The following is a 22,310-nucleotide window of genomic DNA, read 5'->3' as shown; positions in this document are numbered from 1 at the left end:
ATCCAAACATATTCTCACTAAACCATAGCTAAATGTCTGTGTTTCTTTCAAAGGAGTGTTGTTCTGCTCTTCCTAAGGAAAATTAATTCCTAGTAGCAAACTTATTTAAAATTTGCTAATCACCTGCACACATTAAACCTCATCAGTGTTTTTGATAAATGAAAAAATGAGCATATTTATTCAAATAACATCCATGTTGCTCCTCAATTCTGTTACCATTCTATTTGTATATGAGCAACCATACTTTGATTTCCAAGTGTAGCCTGGAAGGAATTTCATAGGAAAGCATTGCAAACAATTTATGAAATCACTGGGGTTTTTTATTGGCTGTGATTCCATTTTAAAAGAACATCATACCATTTACCCACATCATGCAGGAAAAAATACCAGGAAAATAACAAATTAAGATCACATTCACAATGTCTCTACTTTTAATCATCCTCAAGTACTGCATGCATCTGAAAGAAAGCTGGGGAGCATTTCTACTAGAAAATGCATGGCTAAGTTAAATTTTGCTCTGTGTGTGTGAAAGAGAAAGAGAGAAAACAGGCAATTTTTTTAATGACAGTACTGAAACATTTTACTAACTCAGTGCATGAGGAAACAGTTATCTTGATAACATATATTCAGAACAAATACAGACAACTTTCAGATACATAAGACATTACATTTAGATCACAACAGTTAATTTCTAACAATGCTTGTTCTAGCACAAAAAGCTTGGCAAAAAGATGTATTCAGCAGCACTGGTATGGTGTTTCTTGATGAAGGAGAGAGGCTGGGAGGGATCTAGCCAACGTATGATACTAGAAACATAGAGGAACTCCAAAGTGATTAAGCACATGATCTTATATTTTGTTTTATTAATTTTAAACACAAGAGTAGCATTGATATTGCAGTCTGATTTCATATGGCTTTCTCTACATATAAATGTGAGTTCACAAGGTCAATGGCAAACTAAATCATTTACCCTCCAAATGTGAAGGCCCTTTGACTATTTTTTTACTAACCCAGTAAGGTCTTGGAGCTGTGAGGGAAAATGACTGCAGTGTCTAGCCAACAACCTTTCTGTGTAAATAAAAACCAGTTATAAAACTAAAATACCTCATTTACCTGAGATTGAACAGACCAGTGATGCAAATAAAACAATGTCATGAAAGACAAAAAGATATTCAGAATCCAAACAATGAACCATGCTTCTCTTTGGTCTCTTGTTTAAGTGCTTCATCACCTGCTTGAGTGCCAAGGGGGAGTGTGTGAGACAATGCTTTTAACTTCCATACGTGAGTCAAAGGTGTCTGTGTCCCTTGTTACCAGTTCTGAGTGGGAAGGGAAATAGACAGGCAGAAGAGATGGGAGAGTGCCTTGCTCTTGAGTCTATTCAGCATGGCTTAGGCACTTTGGGACCATGTAATGACTTGAGGAGTGCCAAAAGTTATGTGAGGCAAAACCAAGCAAAACCTATCCAGTACCTGTGGTAGATTTTCTGACATGTTTCTTATGGCAAGAAAAGGAAAATGGGATTAACTCTCTGTTGTCAGTGGAGGAAGGGCTGCTGCAGGTGTGGCGAGTTGAGACACAGAAGTGATGAGATGGTTGAGCTGGGAAGCTCCCACAACAAAAAAGACTTAAGTAAACATTATTTAATAAAACACCCTCCCTTACCTCCTGCTTTGTGACCCTGGAATGAGGCCTACCAGACTCAGCATGGAGATCCTATAGCCTTCTTCAGGGGTTCAGTCCAGATGTTCACACAGATCAGGAGCTCAGCTCACAAGGGCAGTATTTTTAGTGCTCTGAGCCCAGGGATAGCAGTACCTCCTTAAGAAATTTCAGTACAGGCTACACAGGATCCTGACTTAGACCACTCATTCAGTGTCACAGCTGCTGAGGCACAGTTATCAAGAACAGTACCAGTCTTCCTTTCTCTCTCTCTCTCTTCTTCCTTTCTTCTCCAATTTCCTCACCTTCCACAGAGGAGTGCACAGACCTGCACATCAAGCTACCAGAGAGACTGTGAAAACAATCAGTATTAACATTCTGCAAGGAGGATGCTAGGCAGAAAATTCTGATCTTATATCAGGAACAGTATTTGGTTGGATGAGGAAGGGAGTCAGTGATGGGAGTTAGGGAAAGGTCAGCAAACAAGTAGTAGAGAAAAACCAAAGTAAAGTGGAATAAGATTATCTTCTCGTTTGTTTATTTGTTTGTTTGCAGAGCTCTGCAGCACAAGTCCAGGGGAATATACGAATGGACATATTCCTTTTAGCACAGGCACACTTCTGCTGGTCCTGCTTATGTATTAGAGGATGCATGGCGCAGAGATTAATCAGGGCATTTCAAAGGTATTGACATCTTTATGTCAGTGATCTAGGTTAGGAGATCCAGCTACCAGTAAGTGGCTGAAGAGCCAGGCTCTGCCTTTTAGCTTTTGGGGATGTTGGATACTCTGTGGCAGAGCATCAAAACGAGCGCTCCTTTTGTCTCAGAGTTTTCAATTCTGTGAGATTTACTTAAATAGGCTCAAATTACTAGTTGCTGAATTTGCATGAGCTGAGTAGGACATTCTTCCTAGAAATGGTAAATTGTTCAACACTACCATGCTATACCCAAGCACAGATTCCTAGTGTTCTGGATCATTAAAAGTCTTAGGAGGGAGACATTCATCTTGCTTTAAATGAAAGTTATGGGGGAAAAAAGTTCCCCTGACATTATCCAAATGAGTAAAACCTGCCTTCTCTTTCCTCTGGGTAGCCCTTGGCAGCTTTTACTAGAACCAACAAGTCTTGTTCATAGATCCAGCCTGAAACAAGTTGTATCCATATCAACTTTTTCTGACTTGTATATCAGTCAAACCTCTTCAGCCTCCACGTTGGATTCAATAGAAAGGTGTGTTTGAAATTACTTGAGCCTGAATAAAAATTGTGCAAGGAGAGCATACTATATTTATTCTCTTTCAAAATACTCTTTCCCTATTAAAACAGATGCTACTGGAAGGTACAGAACTCTCATGCTCAATTCCTTAACCATGGTACAGATTTCTTCTGTTTACCTGAAAAGGTGTAAATGTCTTCTAAAGTATCTTATTTAGGAAAATACTGAAATGTTTGCCTAAACTCACTTACACTGAACCAGCGCAAAGAAGGTCCATTGAAATAAAATGCTTAATTTAGGTACCTAGTGAAATATCTGAGATTATCCTCCTTTTCTTTGCCAGCAGAAAGAGTGTATTTGCTTTCAAATCTCATCCACGTACTTAGGATATTTTTGTTTCTCTCAGGACAGGGACAAGCAATGCTAGTTCTGCCAGACAAATCCTAATTTTCCTGACAAGACGGTGAGACTGAGATGGCATGATGGTCTCACAGCATCAACTACAGAGACCTAGCCAGATGCAAAATATCAGGATTAGTTCTTCAGATGACAAGCCAGATAACTGATCATGAGGACTTGTGTTCAAAATAGGTATATATATATATTGAATCTATGTATGTATTAGCAAGTCAACATCTCCCATAGAATTTGGATTTTCTTACGCAGTTTTGTGATATCTCCAATGTTTCATTGAGGAGACCTCTGTACCTGTGTCTGCAAAAGGCCACAAAGATAATGGTGAGAAAAACATTTTCTCCCACCCTGCTAGCATCAAGGGATACCACACACTGCTGTAATATTAATTAGCTCCTGCACAGCACTGGAGAAGCATCCTCACTTCATGCCTTTGTTGTAGGTAGAGACTGAAACCTACATTTTACAGGTGTAGAAGCTCAGTGGGGCAGAAAACAAGTGACCTCCCCAAGGCAATGCAGTAATTTAGCACAATAAACATCATAGATATTTATGGATCTGCCATGACTCACATTCAGGCCACCACACACTCCCACACACTGCAGGAAAGGGTGGGCAGGACACAGCTAGTACAATATGCTGGAACCCAAACGTCCAACCCACAAGCACTGCTGGGAATGGGATGGTTGAATACGGCAGAAAGATTGGTTAAAAAGAGCAGCAAATACACTTGTCATTGGCTTCAGAGGGGTTGGGGAGGTCCTCTACCAGAGCACTATGCACTCTCCTATGGTTTCAGCTCTCTGTATGGCAAGTGCCTGACCAATTTGCTCATTCAAGGTAAATGTATGGCTAATTCCCAAAGTAACATGACTCTTGCTTAGATTCTGAGGCATTTAACTTCTACAGTATCTGAGGGCAGATGACTCACTTCTTCCACAGTTCTGAGTGATGTCAGCTGTGTAAGTCATGCATGATTTACTTTCCAAACGATCTTTTATTTATGTCATGGATGGAATTAAAACAGAAAAGCTCTGCTTCCATGGGAGAACTGAGATATCCCTTCCAAGAGCAGATGTGCTCAACAAAAAATGGCTAATGTGATCCAATCAATAGGAATATTACAATAATGACTAATTATTATCAATAATAAAAATAATATAATTTTTAAAAATTAAAGAGGCCACTGTTCGTACTTAGTGAACACTCCTTCTTGCATTGGATGGAAATGAGATTGTTCCTTTTCTATGCCTGATGTGCAGTTGCCTTATTTAACATACATAGTACTATGGCTTATAATAAAAGTTGTGTAGTCTGCAGCTTTTTAATCTTTACATCCATTCAGAGGCATCTACTGGACTATATACAAAATAAAGGAATGGATGAGTCTGGGGGTGGAGGAAAGGGAAAGAGGCAGTCAGAAGGGAATGGGAAGCGAAGGGACTCCTAGTGAGCAGTAGAGGGCAGAGGTGGGGAGGACTGCGGGATGAATGGCAAGATTGTAAATCCCCATTGGGCAAAAGAGAAATCCTTTGCAGTACTGTTTATGCCCATCTAACAGTCTGCAGCTATTACTTCTTGAACATGTCCTGCAGGGGGCCTGGTAAGTATTTGATGACTGTGTCTAGGATGCTCTCTTCTTCTTCCTCCTCCTCATCCCCACAGCCAGGAGGGATCGCCTTCTTTGGGCGTGTCAGACTCCCTTCAGCATTAGCTTCCAGTGCGGCCTGCGCCTCTGCTTCCTTTTCTTCCTTCTTCTTTATCCCATACTGCAGGGGAGAGATAACACATTGTCTGAATCATATGAGAAATAACACATCTGCTGAACAGGATGGCTGATGAAGCCAGACATTGCATGTGGTGCCTCATATTCTGCAGTAAGAACATTCCATATTCTCATTTTGCTCTTTTACACAGACACCAAAAATATCCATCCTAACAACCCTCCACTAAGTATAGCCCAGTGGATGGACAGCCTTTACAAGACAAGATGCTCAGATCACTCAGAAACAAGCACAGGGGAGAAAATGGGACTATGCAGCTGTGGCTCTCTAGTAAAGAGAACATAAGTTCTGCGTTAGTAAAGTGTTAGGGTGGCATTCTACTGATGTTGATCCTCCTTGTCCTGGTTTGAGACTATCATACAGTCACCTCAGGACACTCCTCTTTTCTGTCTCAAGTCCATCATCCACAATGATATTGAGATTCCACCCGCAGCATTTTATAGTTAAGGTTTACAGATGTGGCAAAACTTCAGGGAAAAACTAGTCAGCAACAAAAGAAAGCAAACAGATCAGGACAGACAGGACAGCAGTGAAGACAACAATTTTATGTATTATCATGTGGGACATATACCATTCATCCATGTTGTCATTGTGTAAGTGGGACAGAAAGAGTTCTGTGAAAATAAATCTTCATGAGAAAATCAGCTGACTCATACTATTTGAAGAGAAACACTCTTAACCATGTGAGTAGAATGGGTATTTGAAATTTGCTACTTCCACTAAGAATTAGAGGCATGCCACTAACACACTACATGAGTAACCAGACTTTTATTTTATGATACTATATACAACAAGCTAGATTTAATAGAGGACTAAACATATGCATATGCTGCTCTTTCTGTAAGTGTTTGTACTGTTTCAGAGATTCATGTCATATACAACAACAACAAAATATCAATTCAAACCATCACATGCAAATCTAGAGCAACAAGTACACCTGCAAGCTACCCTCTGTATTATCAAATCATGGAATGGTTTGGGCTGGAAAGTACATTTCAAGGCCACCTAGTCAAAGAAATGAGTAGGAACATTTTCAGCTAGGTCAGGTTGCTCAGAGACCTGCTCTGTTTATTCAGACCAATACAAATTTCCCAGGATGTTTCCACTTTTTCTGATGATAAATGGAGGTTAAACTTTCTTGGTACTGTGATCATGGTGCAAACTCAGGAAGTGTAACTTTTCAGTGTCCAGCTGTGCTTCGAAGAGGCCAGCTGTACATTTCAAGGATGCTTGTGGTCCCCAGGCTCACAGCTCCCTGTCTGGCAGCAACATTCTTCTGTTTATCCTTTTTACCTTTTGAAAAGCCACCTTCATGGCTGCTAAATATCAGCTCCTCGGCCACCAGTCACCTCACAAGCACCTGCACAATTGCTTACAATTCATTTTGCATGAATATGCTTGAAAAGAACGTTGAAAAGAAAATTAAATATGATTTCAAAAACATCAGAGAATTATGTTGGTACCATGCTCTCAGTATTTTCAAGTATCAATAAAACCTTACTGCTGAATAGAGATGAATTCGATGCTATTTTCATTCGTTTTTCTTTTGATTTTTTTCCATGAAGATTAGTACAAATTGTTAACCAGTAAAACCAAAAGTGCACTGCCGCAACAGCCTCTGTGCCCAACAGAGGGCTGTTGGGTTTGACTTTTCCTCCTAAACATTTCTGAGCAAAGGCACTATTTTTGATTCCTTTCTTCATCATCATTTATATTTAGGATGACAGCCTGCAAAGTTGAAAGCAGTGGCTTTGAAACACTCTAGTTCTCTAAATCAATTCTCTCATGCCAAAATGTTCATTAAGGACATTTGTCTTACGATTTTTATATCCACTGGGTGCTGGTCACACCTTGATTTCATGGGAAAGGTATTAAAGACAAATGACGTCTCCATTCACATGTGAGACAAAGAAAGAATTTGATCAACTTACGGGTACAGGGCTGTATGCCACAAAGGAGATTGAACACAGGACCAGCTACCACACAGATGGAATGACATGCAGTGCTAGACAGTGGTCAGTCTGTAGGGCTATATTAACCCCATTCTCCCTCTCAGGCCACAAGCAGATGTCCCTGACTCCCAGTGTAATTTAAGTGCAGATTGTGCCTTCCTTTGCCAGCTAGAGGAGAACAGTAGTGGAGACAACACAAATCATAGTAACACATGGGTACCCTGCATGCTTTCAAATCCTTCATCACAAAACAATGTGTTGATCCTCTAGCTCAGGAACAAAATCAACCAGTTATCAGAACTCAGTATTATAATTTAAATTTGGTGGTATTTTGTAATGCTTTGCATTAATAAAAATCTAAGATGTGAAGATTCATAGGTTAATAAAATGGCATACTTTAGGTTTGAAATTGTTTCAGAGGAAATAAAATTATAGAAAGGAAAGTCTTAAACAAATTTTTCAAATAGTGTCTTCAAATGAAATCATTTGGGTGAAGTCAATAATTAATTTTTAAAAATATTACTAAAAACAATCTTTCTGGTGCTCTGGTTTTCCTGGGGATAGGAAATATTGCATTGCTTCAAAAAAATTTGAAGGATGAGAATAGTTTCATTTTTATTCAAGGTTCAACCCCACAAAATTTAATATCAGAAGCTGTATCATTACCTGCTCGGCCTTCAGCCACATATCCATGTCTTCTACTATATGCAGAATTACGGTCCTAACCCAGGAAGATTCTGAAACATTTTTAGTATATGTACCATCTGCCGCTCCTAGAGTTATTACTCTTCTGCCACCCGAGGATTGTTGTCACCGGGTCATGTTAGCGAAACATTGTCAGGCTGGAGTCCTCAGTCATCAAGTGGGAAGAGTAGGGAAAAAGTACCATGGCCCTTGGCTTAACCCACACTCACCAACTGCCTGTCAGGAAAAGACCAGACTAACATATTAACATACTAACATACAACATCAGCTTCCTCCCCATCTCTTTTCTTCCCTGTTCTTCCCTATTTTCACATGTCAAAGTAGGTTCATGAACTAGAAACATTCTGAGAATTTGACCTAACTCTAATGACAGTAAGAGTATCAGGGAGTAGAGGACTGTTGAGCCAACAGGATCTGCAGTCTAAAATGTGAACCTACCGTAAATATAGTTACAATTTCTTAAGCCAACAGTTGCTACTAAAAATGAACATATTTACCTAGCAAATACCTAGGTCATGGAATGAATAAACAGTAATATAGCTAAGACACTTGCGGAAGTAACTGTGTATCTTTGGGTCAGGTGTGGAACTGACTCTGCAGGAAGACAGCCACAATCAACGTGCAAGTGAGTGGTTTTCCTTGGATCAGATTTGGAACTGCCTACTTAGAAACAACAAGTGATTTACCTGAAGAAGCTAAAGAAATAAAGAAGGAGTTTTGTGGGGGATACAAAGACAACTCGAAGACTGTATGGTGGGACCAGAGAACTCAGGCAACAACTTTTCCTCCCAAGGTGCTCTGAGAGCTTGAAACTGGCCCTCAGTCCAAATATTACTGCATATGAAATAATACTGCATGAAATAATACTGCATATTACGTAACACTGAGCTTTAGTTTCTGGGAAAATGTTGGCATGTGAATTACGCTGGTTACATTTCTCTTCAGGAAATTTTTCTTCTCAGTGGTTTTGTGTAGCTGCAGGTAGTACAGAAACTATGTCTGAACAGCTGTGGCAGATACAGCCATCTTTGATATTACTACTTTATTCACTAGCTAAGGTTTGAAAAGCTACTGAGAGATTTAAATGCTTATTCCTTATCTTGCTTCATATCAAAGTTATGGGAGCTATACTAACAGTTCTGTCTGTTAAATTTCATTCATATTCTGAACCTCAGTACAAAAAAAGAAAATAATTTTCAGCCAGACTTGAAAGTGTGTGGTTAGAAAACACACTGGGAGGGCAACAAGCACATAATTTTATCTCAGGAGTTAACTTGACCTGAACAAGTCTTTTTCTTAGAGACCTCAGCTATTGAAAACCTCTTACCTGTTCTGGAACTTAACTACCCTTTGCAATAAAATATTTCTCCTCATGTCTACCCTGATTCTTCATGAAATGTCTTCAAAAAAAATCTGGAAAACTGAAAATATGCATCTACTGCAAAAAGATTTATCTTCCATCTGTCCTTTTGGACTTTATTTATTAATTGTGCAAATTTCTTTTTTTCTCTTCCATTACCAAAGAGAACACCAGCCCAATTTAGATCTTTCCATCATTAATGCATGGAATTTTCTGCCAGGAATATATGTAGGACTGAAACAAATCGAGAGCAATATGCGGAGTTCAGCACTGACCTTTAGTTCCACAACTGTTCGAGTCTAGGGTACAGAAAAAGACTCCCCTTTTATTTGATTTATACAAACTTGAAGTCTTTTTACATGATTTCTTTTGTCTCTCTGTGTCAGGCTGTCAAACACAGGAGGGTACTGAAACCCAGAGCCCTGAATACTGTGTTCTCACCACTGTTTAAAGCACAGAACCTACTTTGATGTAGATCTGGCCCAACAATGTGTCCTAGCTTTTCTTTCACCTCAAATATGCTGATTTCATTTTGTGTTAAATTTGGCTCTTTTTCCTTGTTTGTTTTTCTTGGTCTACTTGTCTTTCTAATCAGTTCACTTGTCCCAAGCTTGATAGAGAGGATTAGTCCTCAGAAAACTTGTGAGGAAGCCTTTCAACACATATGAAAGAGGGACACTCTCTTTGTCTCTCAATTTACCCATTTAAGTGCAAGGTCTGCCATGCTCTGTTAGAATTACACAGAGTGTTTCAGGCAACTCAGACACACTGACCCTAGATAATCTCTGAGCTTTGCGAGGAGAAATAAACAAAGAATCACAACTTTGCACCTGGGCAATCATGCAAATTTCAAGCTGTGGCAAGGAATGAAAGGTATGAGAGAGTATGCTGGGTGTCTCAGTCCATGCCATGCCAGTGGGGTGTGCGGGGGGTCTGCATGGGGGGGTCTGTGTGGAGTGAGTGTAGGTGTGGACATTTTCTTGTCTCTACATGCTGCTGCACAGCTCTGCTAACCCTGTCAATGTGCTAGTGGAAGACAGCTGATTAATAATGGAAAAGAACAAGGCAAAATCTGGAAACTGCAGTCCTAAATTACATTGTTCAATTGCTTGTGAGCCAGACAGGAGCACAGCTCAGGAGAGAGGTGGCAGAGAGAAAGGAAGGAGGACAATTAAACTTCAGGAAGAGGACACTTGAGATGCAAAGGCAGGGCATCATCTCTCCTGGAAAAGATGCTCCGAAACCATCTCCGTGGGGGCCCTCAGAGTTTTTCAGGCAGTTTTCCAGCAGCAGTTATTTGTAAACGTGGCTCATGTCCTTTGAATCCTTTACCTCATCCAAGGTTCCATCTCCCCATGAGTTCCCTGTGGCTACACATGCCTTGATACTCTGTGCCATCACAGGCTTTCAGCTCTGTCAAAATCACAGCAATTCTTCATGCATGACCTGTCTTGTTTCAGGTCTTCCAGTATGCTCTTCAGTTTTATCCCCCTGTTTCTCTCAGGGGGCTCCCACAGCAAACCCAGAGGCCTACGGGCTTCCTCTTCCTCCACATATACAGATCAGATGCAGCTGCAGATTTCAAAGGACTCATCTGATCTTCATCTGCCTCCCATCAGCATCTTCTTCTGGTGACACTGGGTGAATCTAGCAGTCATTTCCTTCTCCCCCATGGCAATATTGATGGCTGAGAACCACACTCCTGGTTTCCATTCCAGTCAGCTGTGGAACTGCAAAGCATTCCTATGGGAATGCCAAATGCCCCAAGCAGGAGTAGTGCTACCCTAAACTAGGTATGGAATTTGCTTTTCTGCTGCTCCACAAGAGATGGAGTGCAAGATAAAGCACTGCTCTCTGGAGGAGATCAGATCTGTACTCAACAAGCCTTGTTTCTTCACTTTGATTGAAAACAACATCACATCTGTCCACTGTTTGCTGTTTAAGGGAAAAACAGAACTGTATCAGGTTCCTGGTTGCAGAATCCATCTCTGAATTTTCTGCCAACTCAGATCAAGGGGAATCTTTTCATTAGTTTCAGTGGAGACCGGCCCAGACAAACCTAGTTAAAAGAAAGGTGTCATAGGATTATAGAATGGCTTGGGCTAGAAGAGACCTTAAAAATATCTCCAAATCATCCCAAACCCCCTATAGTCAGGGACACCTTCCACTAGATCACTATGCTTAGAGTCCCATCCAGTCATGGGAGAGAGGACAGGTGCTCCAGCCCTCTGATCATCTTTGTGACCCCCCTCTGGACTTGCTCCAACAGGTCCACATCCTTCTTATGTTGAGGGTCCCACAGTTGGACACAGTGCTCGAGGTGGGTCTCATGAAAGCACAATAGAAGGATAGAATCACTTCACTAGATCTGCTAGTGACGCTGCTTTTAATGCAGCCCAGGATAGGGTGATTTTCTGGACTGCAAGTGCATATTTCCAAGCCATGTCAAAGTTCTCATCCACCCTCAAGTCCTTCTCCTCAGGGCTGTTCTCATTCCATTCTCTGCCCAGTCTGTATTTGTGCTTGCGATTGCCCTGGCCCAGGCTCTTGCACTTGGCCTTTTTGACCTTCATGGGGTTTGCACAGCCCCACCTCTCCAGCCTGTCCAGGTCCCTCTGGACGACATCCCTTCCCTCCTGCCTGTTGACTGCCCCACAGAGCTTGGTGTCAGTGGCAAACTTGCTGAGGGTGCCCTCAATCCCACTGTCCATGACACTAACACAGATGCCCAACAGTGCCGGTTCAACACCAAACCCTGAGGACACGACTCATCTCTGGTGTCCACTTGGACACTGAGCCTTTAACCACATGTAGAATCCAAGGAGACAAGGGGCCTAATGTGTATGTCTCAAACACTGATAACCCAATAGCTATGGAGCCAACCATGGATTGTTGTTAATAACAGCCAAGAATTATTGGTAATAACATGCCATGGGAAAGAACAAGAAATGACTGGAGATGGGGGGCCATGTGGAGGTAAGAGCAGAGCTTTTCCAGGACAAACATCCTTGTTCTGGCTCCTGTAGATAAGCCCAGCCCAACACAAGCACAAGGATGACGTTAAGAAGTGGGCATGGACTGTAAGGGGGGATCAAGACCCCCCAAGATCCCTGACACTAGAACCAGTCCCTGGCGATTCCTCTCCCTTTTCCTTTTCCTTTCCATTTCCTTCCTCTCTAATTCATCTCTTCCCTTCTCTCTTCCTTTTCATCTTAACCCTTTACCCAAAATCCACTGCTGTGTGCTTATATAGTAGGTCAGGGACTAACTAATACCAATATCCATGCCAAGCATGTTATTTACTAATAAAACTTTGTGAGTTTTTGTGGACCCTCTGACTTTTGTTGTTACTTTTGACCACAAGCATTTTTGAATCTTGCATGCTCCCTTCCCCTTAAGGATGGGATGTTATACCACAGCTCTGTGTCCATCCAACCAATTCCTTAACCACCAAGTGGTCCAGCCATCAGATCCATGTCTCTACAGTTCAGAGGATCTGCTCCATGATCTTGCTGAGCACCTTTGTTGGAATTCATGGCTCCCGAGTTTGGAGGTGGAGATCCTTATATATTGAACAGCTTTTTTGGGCTCCTATTTGCTCCAGGACTTTATCTCATGGTATTCTACCAATCAGATCTCTGAGGACCCTAAAGTCTGCTCTCCTGATGGTCAGTTACAGAAGCCATCCACCACATCTCTGTGATGCCAATAAGATCCTGGCCCTGCAGGCATGCGCGCGTCTCTAACTCCCCTTGTTTTGTCCCCATGCTGGGTGTGTTTTCGTAGAGGCAGATGGGAAGCACATTTTGGCTTAATCTACTATGCCTACTGACTCTGCTGAAGCAAACTGGCCATTCTGCTCATTGCCCAAGTTGCTAGACTATGCTAAGTTTTCCCAGGAAAATGGCTCTTTTCCCGATTACTACATATAGGTGGTATGAGCTACAAGTTGTGAACAAATTTGGAACAAAGAGTCAAAGACAAAAGAGTCTTTGGAAACAAAGACTCTGAGAAAGAACAGACGCAGGTATCACATAACGTGAATTTTTCAGAATACTCAGCAGAAATCATATTTTCATTTTCTCTCTGTTTGCAAATATGTTTATTTTCTTCCTCTTGTGTATGCAGCATCCATATTAAAACAATGCCTTTCTGCAATATGGTCAGCCTCAGTGAAAGGGAATGAGGTCTTGAAAGCTTCAGGAATGGAGATAATTAACTTAGTGCTGGCTAGCAAAGTCTTCCATCTTGTAATCAGAGAAGAAATCTCCAGAGTAAGCAGAGAATATCTGACTCATGAGGAAGAGCATAGGATCAGAGGCTCCAAAATACTGATTTTAGGTACCTGGAGGGTTGACTGAAATCAGTGCACTGACTAATGACCACAGGGCCCAAGATAAGTACAGTATATACTGTACTCCTAAGCCTGTTGGGTCCTGTGGAAAATCTCTCCCCCAGAATCCAACTTGCAGGTCCAGTTAAGAAAATCTGGGTCAATTCTTTCCTTCAAAGCAGTTAAACAGGATAAGAAAAAAGAAAAGTTACATATTCCACAGTAACAACTGCAGCTTAATTGCTCATAGGTCACAGCGAAAGTTTAGTTTTGCCTCATGATCACCAGGATGGGGTCAAGCTGCAGAAGGTTCCCGTAAGAACAGAGGTATTTTCCAGCGATGCAGAGCAGGTGTACTCCTAGGCAAAGCAGGTTATGATTTCGTGCGTTTTCAAAGTCTACATTTAATTCTCTACAAGGAAAACTTCCCAGAAGCCAATGGCAGGGTCCCGGAAATGGATAAATGCAGTTGCTTATATGAGTTTAGCAGAATTTATGTTATAGCTACGTATCTGATAGCATAAATAAATCCATAGGATATATCTTTATGTGTGCACTGTGTAAGATCAGAACATGGAGTACAAGCTGCTCATCCTTCTTCCTGCCTCCTGCATTTATTTCCTTTGCCAAATGAAAGCCTTTCTTTTAGTACAAGCTGGTAAAATTATTTCCCCAGGATACTGAAGCAATTTAGATTAGACACAACTATCTCTTTTCCATAGCCTGTGTTTACCACATGTAACAGCTCATTTTTGTTTTGGGTCTTGTTTGGTTTAGGTTTTTTGGAATTGTTTTTATTTTTGCATTATTAAATCTTATTTTGAAAGCTCTAGTCCAGTCAGTGTGTTTTTACAAGAATGTAATACAAGTGCTCCAGAGGATAAGGAGTGGTTCACCATAGGATGAGGAGTAATATTTTTTCTTGTAGTGAATCACATGATGAAGATCCAGGTAACAGCCAAAAGAAATATAGTTTGTACTCTCCAGGGCAATACAGAACTCATTGTTTACTCATGAGGCTTAAAAATTTATTATTATCCTGCCTTGCTAGGTTTGTTCTTGGTGGGGTTCAGCATGCCATTGCCTTATTGATCACAACACTTTGGCAGATTGGAGTTTGAGGCCAGCTGAAAATTCAGAGGTTGAACCCTAAATGGCTGATTCATTTAAAGTTCAGCTTTCAGTAGGTAAACTGCATGAGCTCTCTGTGTCTCATCTCTGCAAATCTCTGGAAAGCCATGAAAGGCAAATTTTTTAAAAAACAGTTTCTGACTGTCAGTTTTTTTTCTAGCATATTGCTAGAACATTTCTCTGTGCATGTATCAGCTCTAGCTATTACAAAACTTTAGGCACTCCTTGGCATTTTGTTATACACTAAAAAGTGCTCATGAACACTTTGCTGTGTTATCAGCAAAGAGCTTATCACAGCAGGGAAAGAAGGAACTTAGAAAGGATTCTGGAAGTAGCACCCTTGTACGTGATTCAAAGTATGCTCTAGGTAAATTTGTGTTTCCTAGTGTCGTTCAGCACAGAGGTACAGTTGCATTTCATTGTAGTCTTCTATTAGACAGTAGGTTTGAGGGAAGTGAAAAAGATTAATTTCTATCTTAAAAAGTTCAACACATCATAAACATAGCTTAATTCACAAAAAAAAAAAAATTAAAAAAAAAAAATAAAAATCAAGACTTAGAATAGACTCAACTAAGAGGCCCAGATACACAAGCAATACTCATATCACTGCTGCCAAGAATTCTGAGGACTAACCTGGGGGGAAAAGAGTCCCTTAGACCAACATTTAGGTATGCATCTGCAATTTTTCTCAGCTTTCTGTGTGACCATATGAGAGACAATTCTTCTCTTCTTGGTGAACATAGAATTTAAATAAGATTTACCCCTCTAAAGGGGCTGCAGTGAGTCTGCTCTGAAACACAGTCATTGCTGAAATTATGCCACATTGAAATATAAGAAGTTGCTTCTGTGCCATTTCCATACATTATACCGTCCTCAGTAACTGCCCTGAGTTGGTAGGATGAATTTGACAGACAGTAAACAGCCTCAAACTTTTCAGTAAGATTTTTTTTTCAGTAACCTACACCAAAATTGCAAATGCTGACTTTGTTGACAGCACAAGATAATGTAATTCAGCAATAGTAAGAGATCAGGAAAGATTAGCTAGATTATTATCTTTAGTCCTTGCTTTGAGACTATTTAATTGTTGTCATCAATTCCTTGGAGATTCTTCTGTGTGGAATAAATCCTGCACCCAGGATCTAATTAGCACAGCCATCCTGCCAGTACATTTGTGGAGACAAGACATTGTCACAAACTCTGAGCTAAGACTCAGTAAAATCAAAGGTGGTTAATCAATTAGTTTCAAACCTTTGACACATTCTTCCCTCTGAAGTACAAAGGTTATTTCTCAATCCCATTAACTGGCAACAGAGGTGAGAACTCTGACATCAAAATGCTTAAAAATAGGAAGAAAACTTTTGACATCCAAAAGAGTGAGTAGGAAATTACAAGTGCTTATTCATATGCTGTAGCTTTTCAGAGGGACATGAAAAAATGAACGGCAGGTCACTTCTTTTTCTCTAGCCCTTTTGAACAGGCACACCAGCATCTTTCTTGTGTAATTCAAGGCAGTTTTCTTGCTTCCCAAGAGACTAGAGAAGACATGTTTGTAGTGAAATTTGGTAAGGGAAAATATCTGGTTCATCTTAACAATCCAACAAAACAGCAGTAATGGTGCTAAAGTGAGCGACCTACTCAGTCTGTATAGTGTTGCAAGGCTGGGTTGCTATGACAAACCTGGAAAAGAGTTTTCATCTGTAAACAGCCATGGCATAAAAATATCTCAGACCATTTCAACAGCAAGCAACCAACTTGGGCCAATATCTCAAAACCGTTTCTAGAAATGAGGCGCATGTTTCTCATTTCCTCTATGTGGAATCAGCTGTTGAGTTTGCTCATCCTTTCCCTTGGCTGGCCGTAGTCAGAGAACAAATGTTTCTATTGTCAGGGGTATGTGAGCAGGGGCAGATCCCATGGAGCTCACAACCCCCATAAAGCTAGGAGCTGTACAGCAGAAGGGAGAGATGAACCTTATGGAGAGGACTTTGCTATCTCTACTGTACATTTCTCCCAGGCATACTTTTGTTTTATGGCAAAAAGACAAAGGCATTTCATCTCCTACCAGCTTTGATGCACTAAAGTTACAAAAGGAGCCTTTTCAAAGGCTCTTTAATAATTTTAATAAATTTCAAAAATTCTTGAGGTCTTGGTTGGGGTCTCCAGTATTTCTTGCCTTCTCCTTATATGCAACAGAAGTGAGAACTCTGACACCAAAATGCTTTAAAAATAGGAAGAAAACTTTTGACATCCAGTATATGCAGGAGGGTATGGAACTGCTGAAATGTTACCCTCTTGCTGCATGGAAGCATTCATCCTCCAGACAGTGAGTCAAGACAAGAGTAACAAGCCCATTTTCTTTCTCTCTCTTGATCTAATTGGGTGGGCTTTTTCTGACACAGTAATGAGTGGGATGCATGCAGCATGTTGGCTTTTTGTTGTGCCTATGTCAAAAAGCAGCAGCTCAAAGAACTTACTTATGGGGTAGTTGATACCCAGCCATGCTCATCCTCCTCAAGCTAGGAAAAGGGAAACTGGCTCTCTATTTTATTTTCATACTGTCTGAGCACTTTGACATCATTAATGAGACTTTCAGTAGCTGGATGTACAGTGTGGGAGGTAGTGGAAGAGGACAGAGAGAGACGTTAAATCACACCTTGGATGACATCAAGGGGCAAGGAGTGCTGGAAGGAAACACATCAGTAACTGACCCAGCGCATAAATGGGAACATGCAGACCACCAACATGCTCAGCTGATTATGCTGTTCTGTACCCCGACCACTATTTAGTACCTTCCCATCACAAAAGATCTGTGCATGCCTAGCAAAGCAATGGACCAGTAGGAATCCTATAACTTCAGAAAATTACATTGCTTCAGGCCATTAATGAACAACTATTCTTCAAATGTAAAAAAGGAGAAATTAAAAAGATCAAGAAAGAATACACTTGAACAGCTTTTTTGTGATCACATAAGCTTTTTTGGATCAGCTGGTTGGGGTTTTGGCCAAAGCCTCAGCCTATTTGGTAATGGCCCTGGTTATCCCAATTGCTGGTAAAACCTGGAACCTTTTTGTGTAACAGTTTTTGTTGAGAAGCTGAAAAAAAAGCCCTTTCAAATCTCAGTGTTTGCTGCCACAAGAGAGATTGTGTGTTAGTGGAAGCATGTCTTTTACTAACAGTAGAGTTCTTCAAAAATTGCTACCATGAAAGTACACATAGAAGAAGCTAGCACAAACTCAGTGGCAACCCAGGAACTCTGATACTGAGAGAAGGAACACTGGGGCCTTTGAGAAGCACCTGAAAGAAAGGGCTCTGTGTGTGCAGAACAGAGAAGCCACCAATAAGCTCAGCACAGACTAGAGCCTGGGCAGAACAAATACAAAATGTAGAAACACTTCTCTGTGTCTGAGCTAGCTGGGCTGCAGGATTGAAAAGAGGTGTTGTTTCATGTCCACTGATGGACAGGTCCTGGCACCACAACAGGTCAAGCAAGTATATATACCCTGTGACTACCTTTCAGATCTTGCTTAGCAGATGCTGATGTGTGTGAGTTCAGGTACTTACTGCTCTTCACCTTATGTGCTTTGAGGGTGGAAATCCATTCTCTGCAGGATTTTTGTCAAAGAGACTTGTAGAGTGTGGGAGGGTAGAAAGTTTGCACATTGGCAAAAAACTAGTGTGCAGATTTTTAAGTTGGGCACAAGCTTCTAATTAAGGAGTACTTTCAAGGAGAGTGGGAAACATGGTGTGCATCTCTTTGCTGATAGAAAAAAATCTCCCTTTTATTTATATATTCATGCTTTCTCATCATCCTTACTGGTAACAGCTTGCCTGTCACTTTCCCAATGTGGCAGGTTCCTCAGCCCCAGTTCCTGCTTTTGTTTGACTTCATTCTCACCACAGAAAGAAACTAGCCCCTCCCACTTATGTGTCAGGAGAAAAAAAGCATGAGTCTTAGAGACACACAGTCTCTGATTGTCTGAAAACAAGCACAACTCACTGACATAGCATGATCATAGCTGGCTCTAAAAGCACCTGCTTGCTCTCTAGACTGCCCATTCCATTTCTCATCTGCCTCACAATGCAGCCACTGCAAGCCTGAGGACTCACTGTTATTATTCAGTAATGCTGTGTGAAAATATTATTTGTCTGGTTATTCAGGTCTGTGTTTGGGAAATGACTTTTCTGGGGCACTAACTTCATCAGCCTTTAGCAGAGCAAGTGTGTGGCTCCCAGGAGAAGAAGGTGCCAGATCATGCTGGAGGAGAGACAGAAACACCGCAGACAATGGAAAACATAGGAAGCAGAAAGATGATTTGCTTCAATGAATTTAATTAGAAGACATTAACAATATTTTTCCACTTTGCCCTATGGCTTTTCCTGCTTTGATATCATCTGAAAAGTATGTTCAAAACAAAAAGCAAAACTCCAGACACTAGAACAATTATCCTCTGAACCTTACCTTAGAAATGCAGGGCATTTCTACAGCAGAAAGGACAAAGTCTGAGAAGCTACACAGCATTGGGTTCATGTGTCCAGGTGCTGACAGCAGGGGTTTTACAGGAGTGGCCTCTGTGATGAGAATTCAGGGGCTGCCCTTTGCCAGACACAGCCATCTCCAGCTCCAGAGAGAGAAACAGACTGCAAACTGGTTTAAGACCATGATTAAGATTAACTACGCTGATTATTTAGCATGATGTTCTCCCATTTTTGCACTCCTCTACACATGGGCTTTGCAATGATTACATAGAAGTAATAGAAGAAGAGGCTCCTCATGAGCGAGCACTTGCTCAGTAGTTTGTTAGCTACAAGTTAAGCATCTGTTCTAAGCTCTTCTATTCAGTGGGGAGAGGCCACTGTGGACAGCAATACATCCCATTCTAAGGCATTCACCTGGGACATCATGCTCTGAGGCAGCCCTTTCTGTATTTCTCCCTACTGAGTACCAAGGAAGAGATGACTGCCAGCTCAGATGGAGACAATGAGCAGTTTGAGAGCTAAAGCTTGCTAAGGCAAACTCACAGGTGAACCTGGTTATCCCTATAATGATACTAAATATTCCCAAACCTTTCTCCTCACCTGAACTCATGTCTTTCTCACTCTGATCTCTGTAGTTGCCCATTGTGAAGTCCTTTAATTTTTTTAAAAACAGATACTTAATTACCCATTCTCATTCTGACTGATTCACTAAAACTACAATTGAGGTTCTTCTTCCATCTCCCTCCCTCCCTCTCTCTCTCTTCCCCCACCCAACCCTGCCTCCTCTTAGGCATAATCCATTCCTTCAACAGGAATGGAAACAACCATAAATGTGGGTTCAGCTAATGAAAGCTGGCAATAGCTGTGAGATAGTCTTCCTGCATTTCTCATTTCTCTACAAGACATTTTTGTTGCATATCAGACACTTAGCTCTTTTTAAATGTAGTGCCTATCACTTTGAGCAGACCAAAGATCAGTTTCACTAGCTCTGATGACTAATAGGAAAGACCTTCCACAGAGTTAATGGGTTTCCAGTCAGGATGATAATATGCACTACCTGCCCAAAATGATAATTTCAGCAGGGGAATGTACAGTAGGAATAGATGAGCTCTAGCAATGTTAAGGCTTGATGCCCCACCTCACTAACTATCCCTGTTTCCCCCTGCAATCAGAGATGCTGCTAAGAGGGATAATTCCTTCCAGGAAAAGGTCAAGGAATGAGCCTGGAATGTTTTTCTCTGCACATCCTGAGCCACAGTGCAGTAAGACTCATCTCCCAGTACCTATTCTCTTTGGGTTCTGGCCTGCCACCTCTGATCTCCAACAATCTGAGACCCTTGCAGACTGCCTCCTTTAAGGGAGCTGGTGGGTCTTAAGATTTGCATGGCTGCAGGGTATTTAAATCTCATTGGCTAGTCATAGTTTTGGAGAAAATTTTCTTTTTCTGATGAGAATTAAGATTTTAAGAAACTTCCAAGAAAGAGGTTTCATCAGGTATCACTTTATGACAATCTAAAGAAATTATGCCAGTAGCTGTGTGTTGGGACAATCTGTGAAACTGAACATCAGGTATGTTTCTTGCAGCAGAGGGGGGATAAGACTGAAAGAGAAAAGAGCCTTGGGCAGAGTGTGTGAAGGTCCATAGCTGTCAGAGTCAATGCAGAAGGATAGAGCATAATGCTGTGTAAAAATATCATCCCCTTAGTATTTTTCTGGTATGGACTATCTAGAAGACTACAGTGACTTTGTCTTCCAGATATTACATTAAAATTTTATAGCCCTATCCCAGCATCCCAAGTTCTTTCCAGTCCTGGCACTCCCATAGCAACTGCTTCCTTCACTGCAGAAGATTAAAATCATAACATAGTCTTCTGCTGGGCTTTGAGCAGAGCAGTTGTGCTGTGGTTTGAACAATGGACCCCATTCAGGTTCTTTCCTTTCTACCTTACAGTACGACATAAGACTCAGATATATTCCTTAGATTCAGGATGAATCAGGAGGAAATTTGAAGTAGAAAATATGGATTTGCGGTAGAGTGATTTCTGTGCCCACCAAAAGTGGGGGAGAGGAGGGAGACACAGTCACCAGTGTTAACAGCCTAGACTTTCTCCGTCCTTTATATGCAGTAGAGATAAAGCACTGCCTGGACTTAGAAGGAAAAGGAAGGAGAAAAAACCCACCATAGCTGCAAATGTGTAGCAGGAATGCAGTGGCACGGGAAAATGTAAATACTATGTTACAAGGGCCCAGTTAGACAGCCAGAAGTTGCTGCTCTGAGGAGATTACAAGAATTAGGGTAATATTAAATTATTCTGTCTCTGGTAGCAACTACTTTCAACCATCAACAGTTTAGGGACATCATGAAACCAAGCTTGCATTTGGGTTGTCATATTTAGCTCTTCTCCATGAATGGATGTAATATTTTTATTTTGTTTTTAATCCTGTTATATTTCTCATTTTCAATTTTACTTAATGATTTCAGACATGACACATGAGAACAGATGCAACCTGCACACAGAACCACTGCAACACACCTGAAAATTTCATAAGATCTGCAAAGTCTTACATCCCTCCTCCTCTGATGAGCTGCTAGGGTGACTTGCCAAACCCCACTCCTACTGAGCTTCTCTGAAATTGGCTGAGATGGGTGCAAAAGTCATACCTTCTTCTGAGCTTTCATTTTGCAGCATCATCCCTCAGGTGCTCTTTCAACAACAGCTAGAGACTGAACTTCTGCATTAAGATTAAATTTCAGAGAGCAGGAAAGAGAGTGAGCGTTGTGGGTAGATGCGAGCATTCCTTAATCGGAAGGAGCACTTGTTCACTAAAAAGGTTATTATTCAACCAAATGCAGCACAGTTAAATACTCTGTTAATAGTTCATTTTATTTATTCAAATATATATGCATAGGGCTAACTCTACAGCCACATGGAAATCTGAGTTCTACCTTTATTCAGACTCAGCAAAGACTGAGTCCTGGAGGACTTGCCTTCTAACTGGTTTCTCTCATTCAAACCTGTAGTACAGAGTTGGGGCATATGCTTAGAGAAACACTTCGGTGTACAATCTCCCCATTCTGTGTATTTTAAATTTTTAAAGCTTTTTGAATAAACAAGTGACTCTTCAATATTTATTGAAATCAGTTCTTTCCAATTCTTCATTTGTCGTCTCTGTCTCTTCTCCAGGCAAAACTGAAATGGTTTTGCAGTGTGTGCCTGTCATGAATACTGGTAATTCACAACCGGTAAAAAAAAAGCTCAGAAACACATCAGCTCTTTGCT

General features: G+C 41.0%; 1 protein-coding gene across 2 annotated transcripts in view; it reads right to left on the bottom strand.

Moving 5' to 3' along the window:
* Window positions 1–298: 298 nt before the first annotated feature.
* Window positions 299–22,310, bottom strand: part of CPLX1 (complexin 1) — a 111,427-nt gene continuing 89,415 nt past the window's right edge. For both annotated transcript variants that reach the window (XM_032096041.1, XM_032096040.1), the window contains exon 4: window positions 299–5,057. In XM_032096041.1, coding sequence (XP_031951932.1) covers window positions 4,860–5,057 — 198 coding nt within the window. In that variant the 3' untranslated portion in view covers window positions 299–4,859. The remainder of the gene's footprint in view (window positions 5,058–22,310) is intronic.

The sequence above is a fragment of the Corvus moneduloides genome, chromosome Z, assembly GCF_009650955.1.
Source record: "Corvus moneduloides isolate bCorMon1 chromosome Z, bCorMon1.pri, whole genome shotgun sequence".
NCBI classification, from domain to species: domain Eukaryota; kingdom Metazoa; phylum Chordata; class Aves; order Passeriformes; family Corvidae; genus Corvus; species Corvus moneduloides.
Note: the sequence above shows the minus strand (reverse complement) of the source record. Positions and strands in the feature narration are given on the sequence as shown.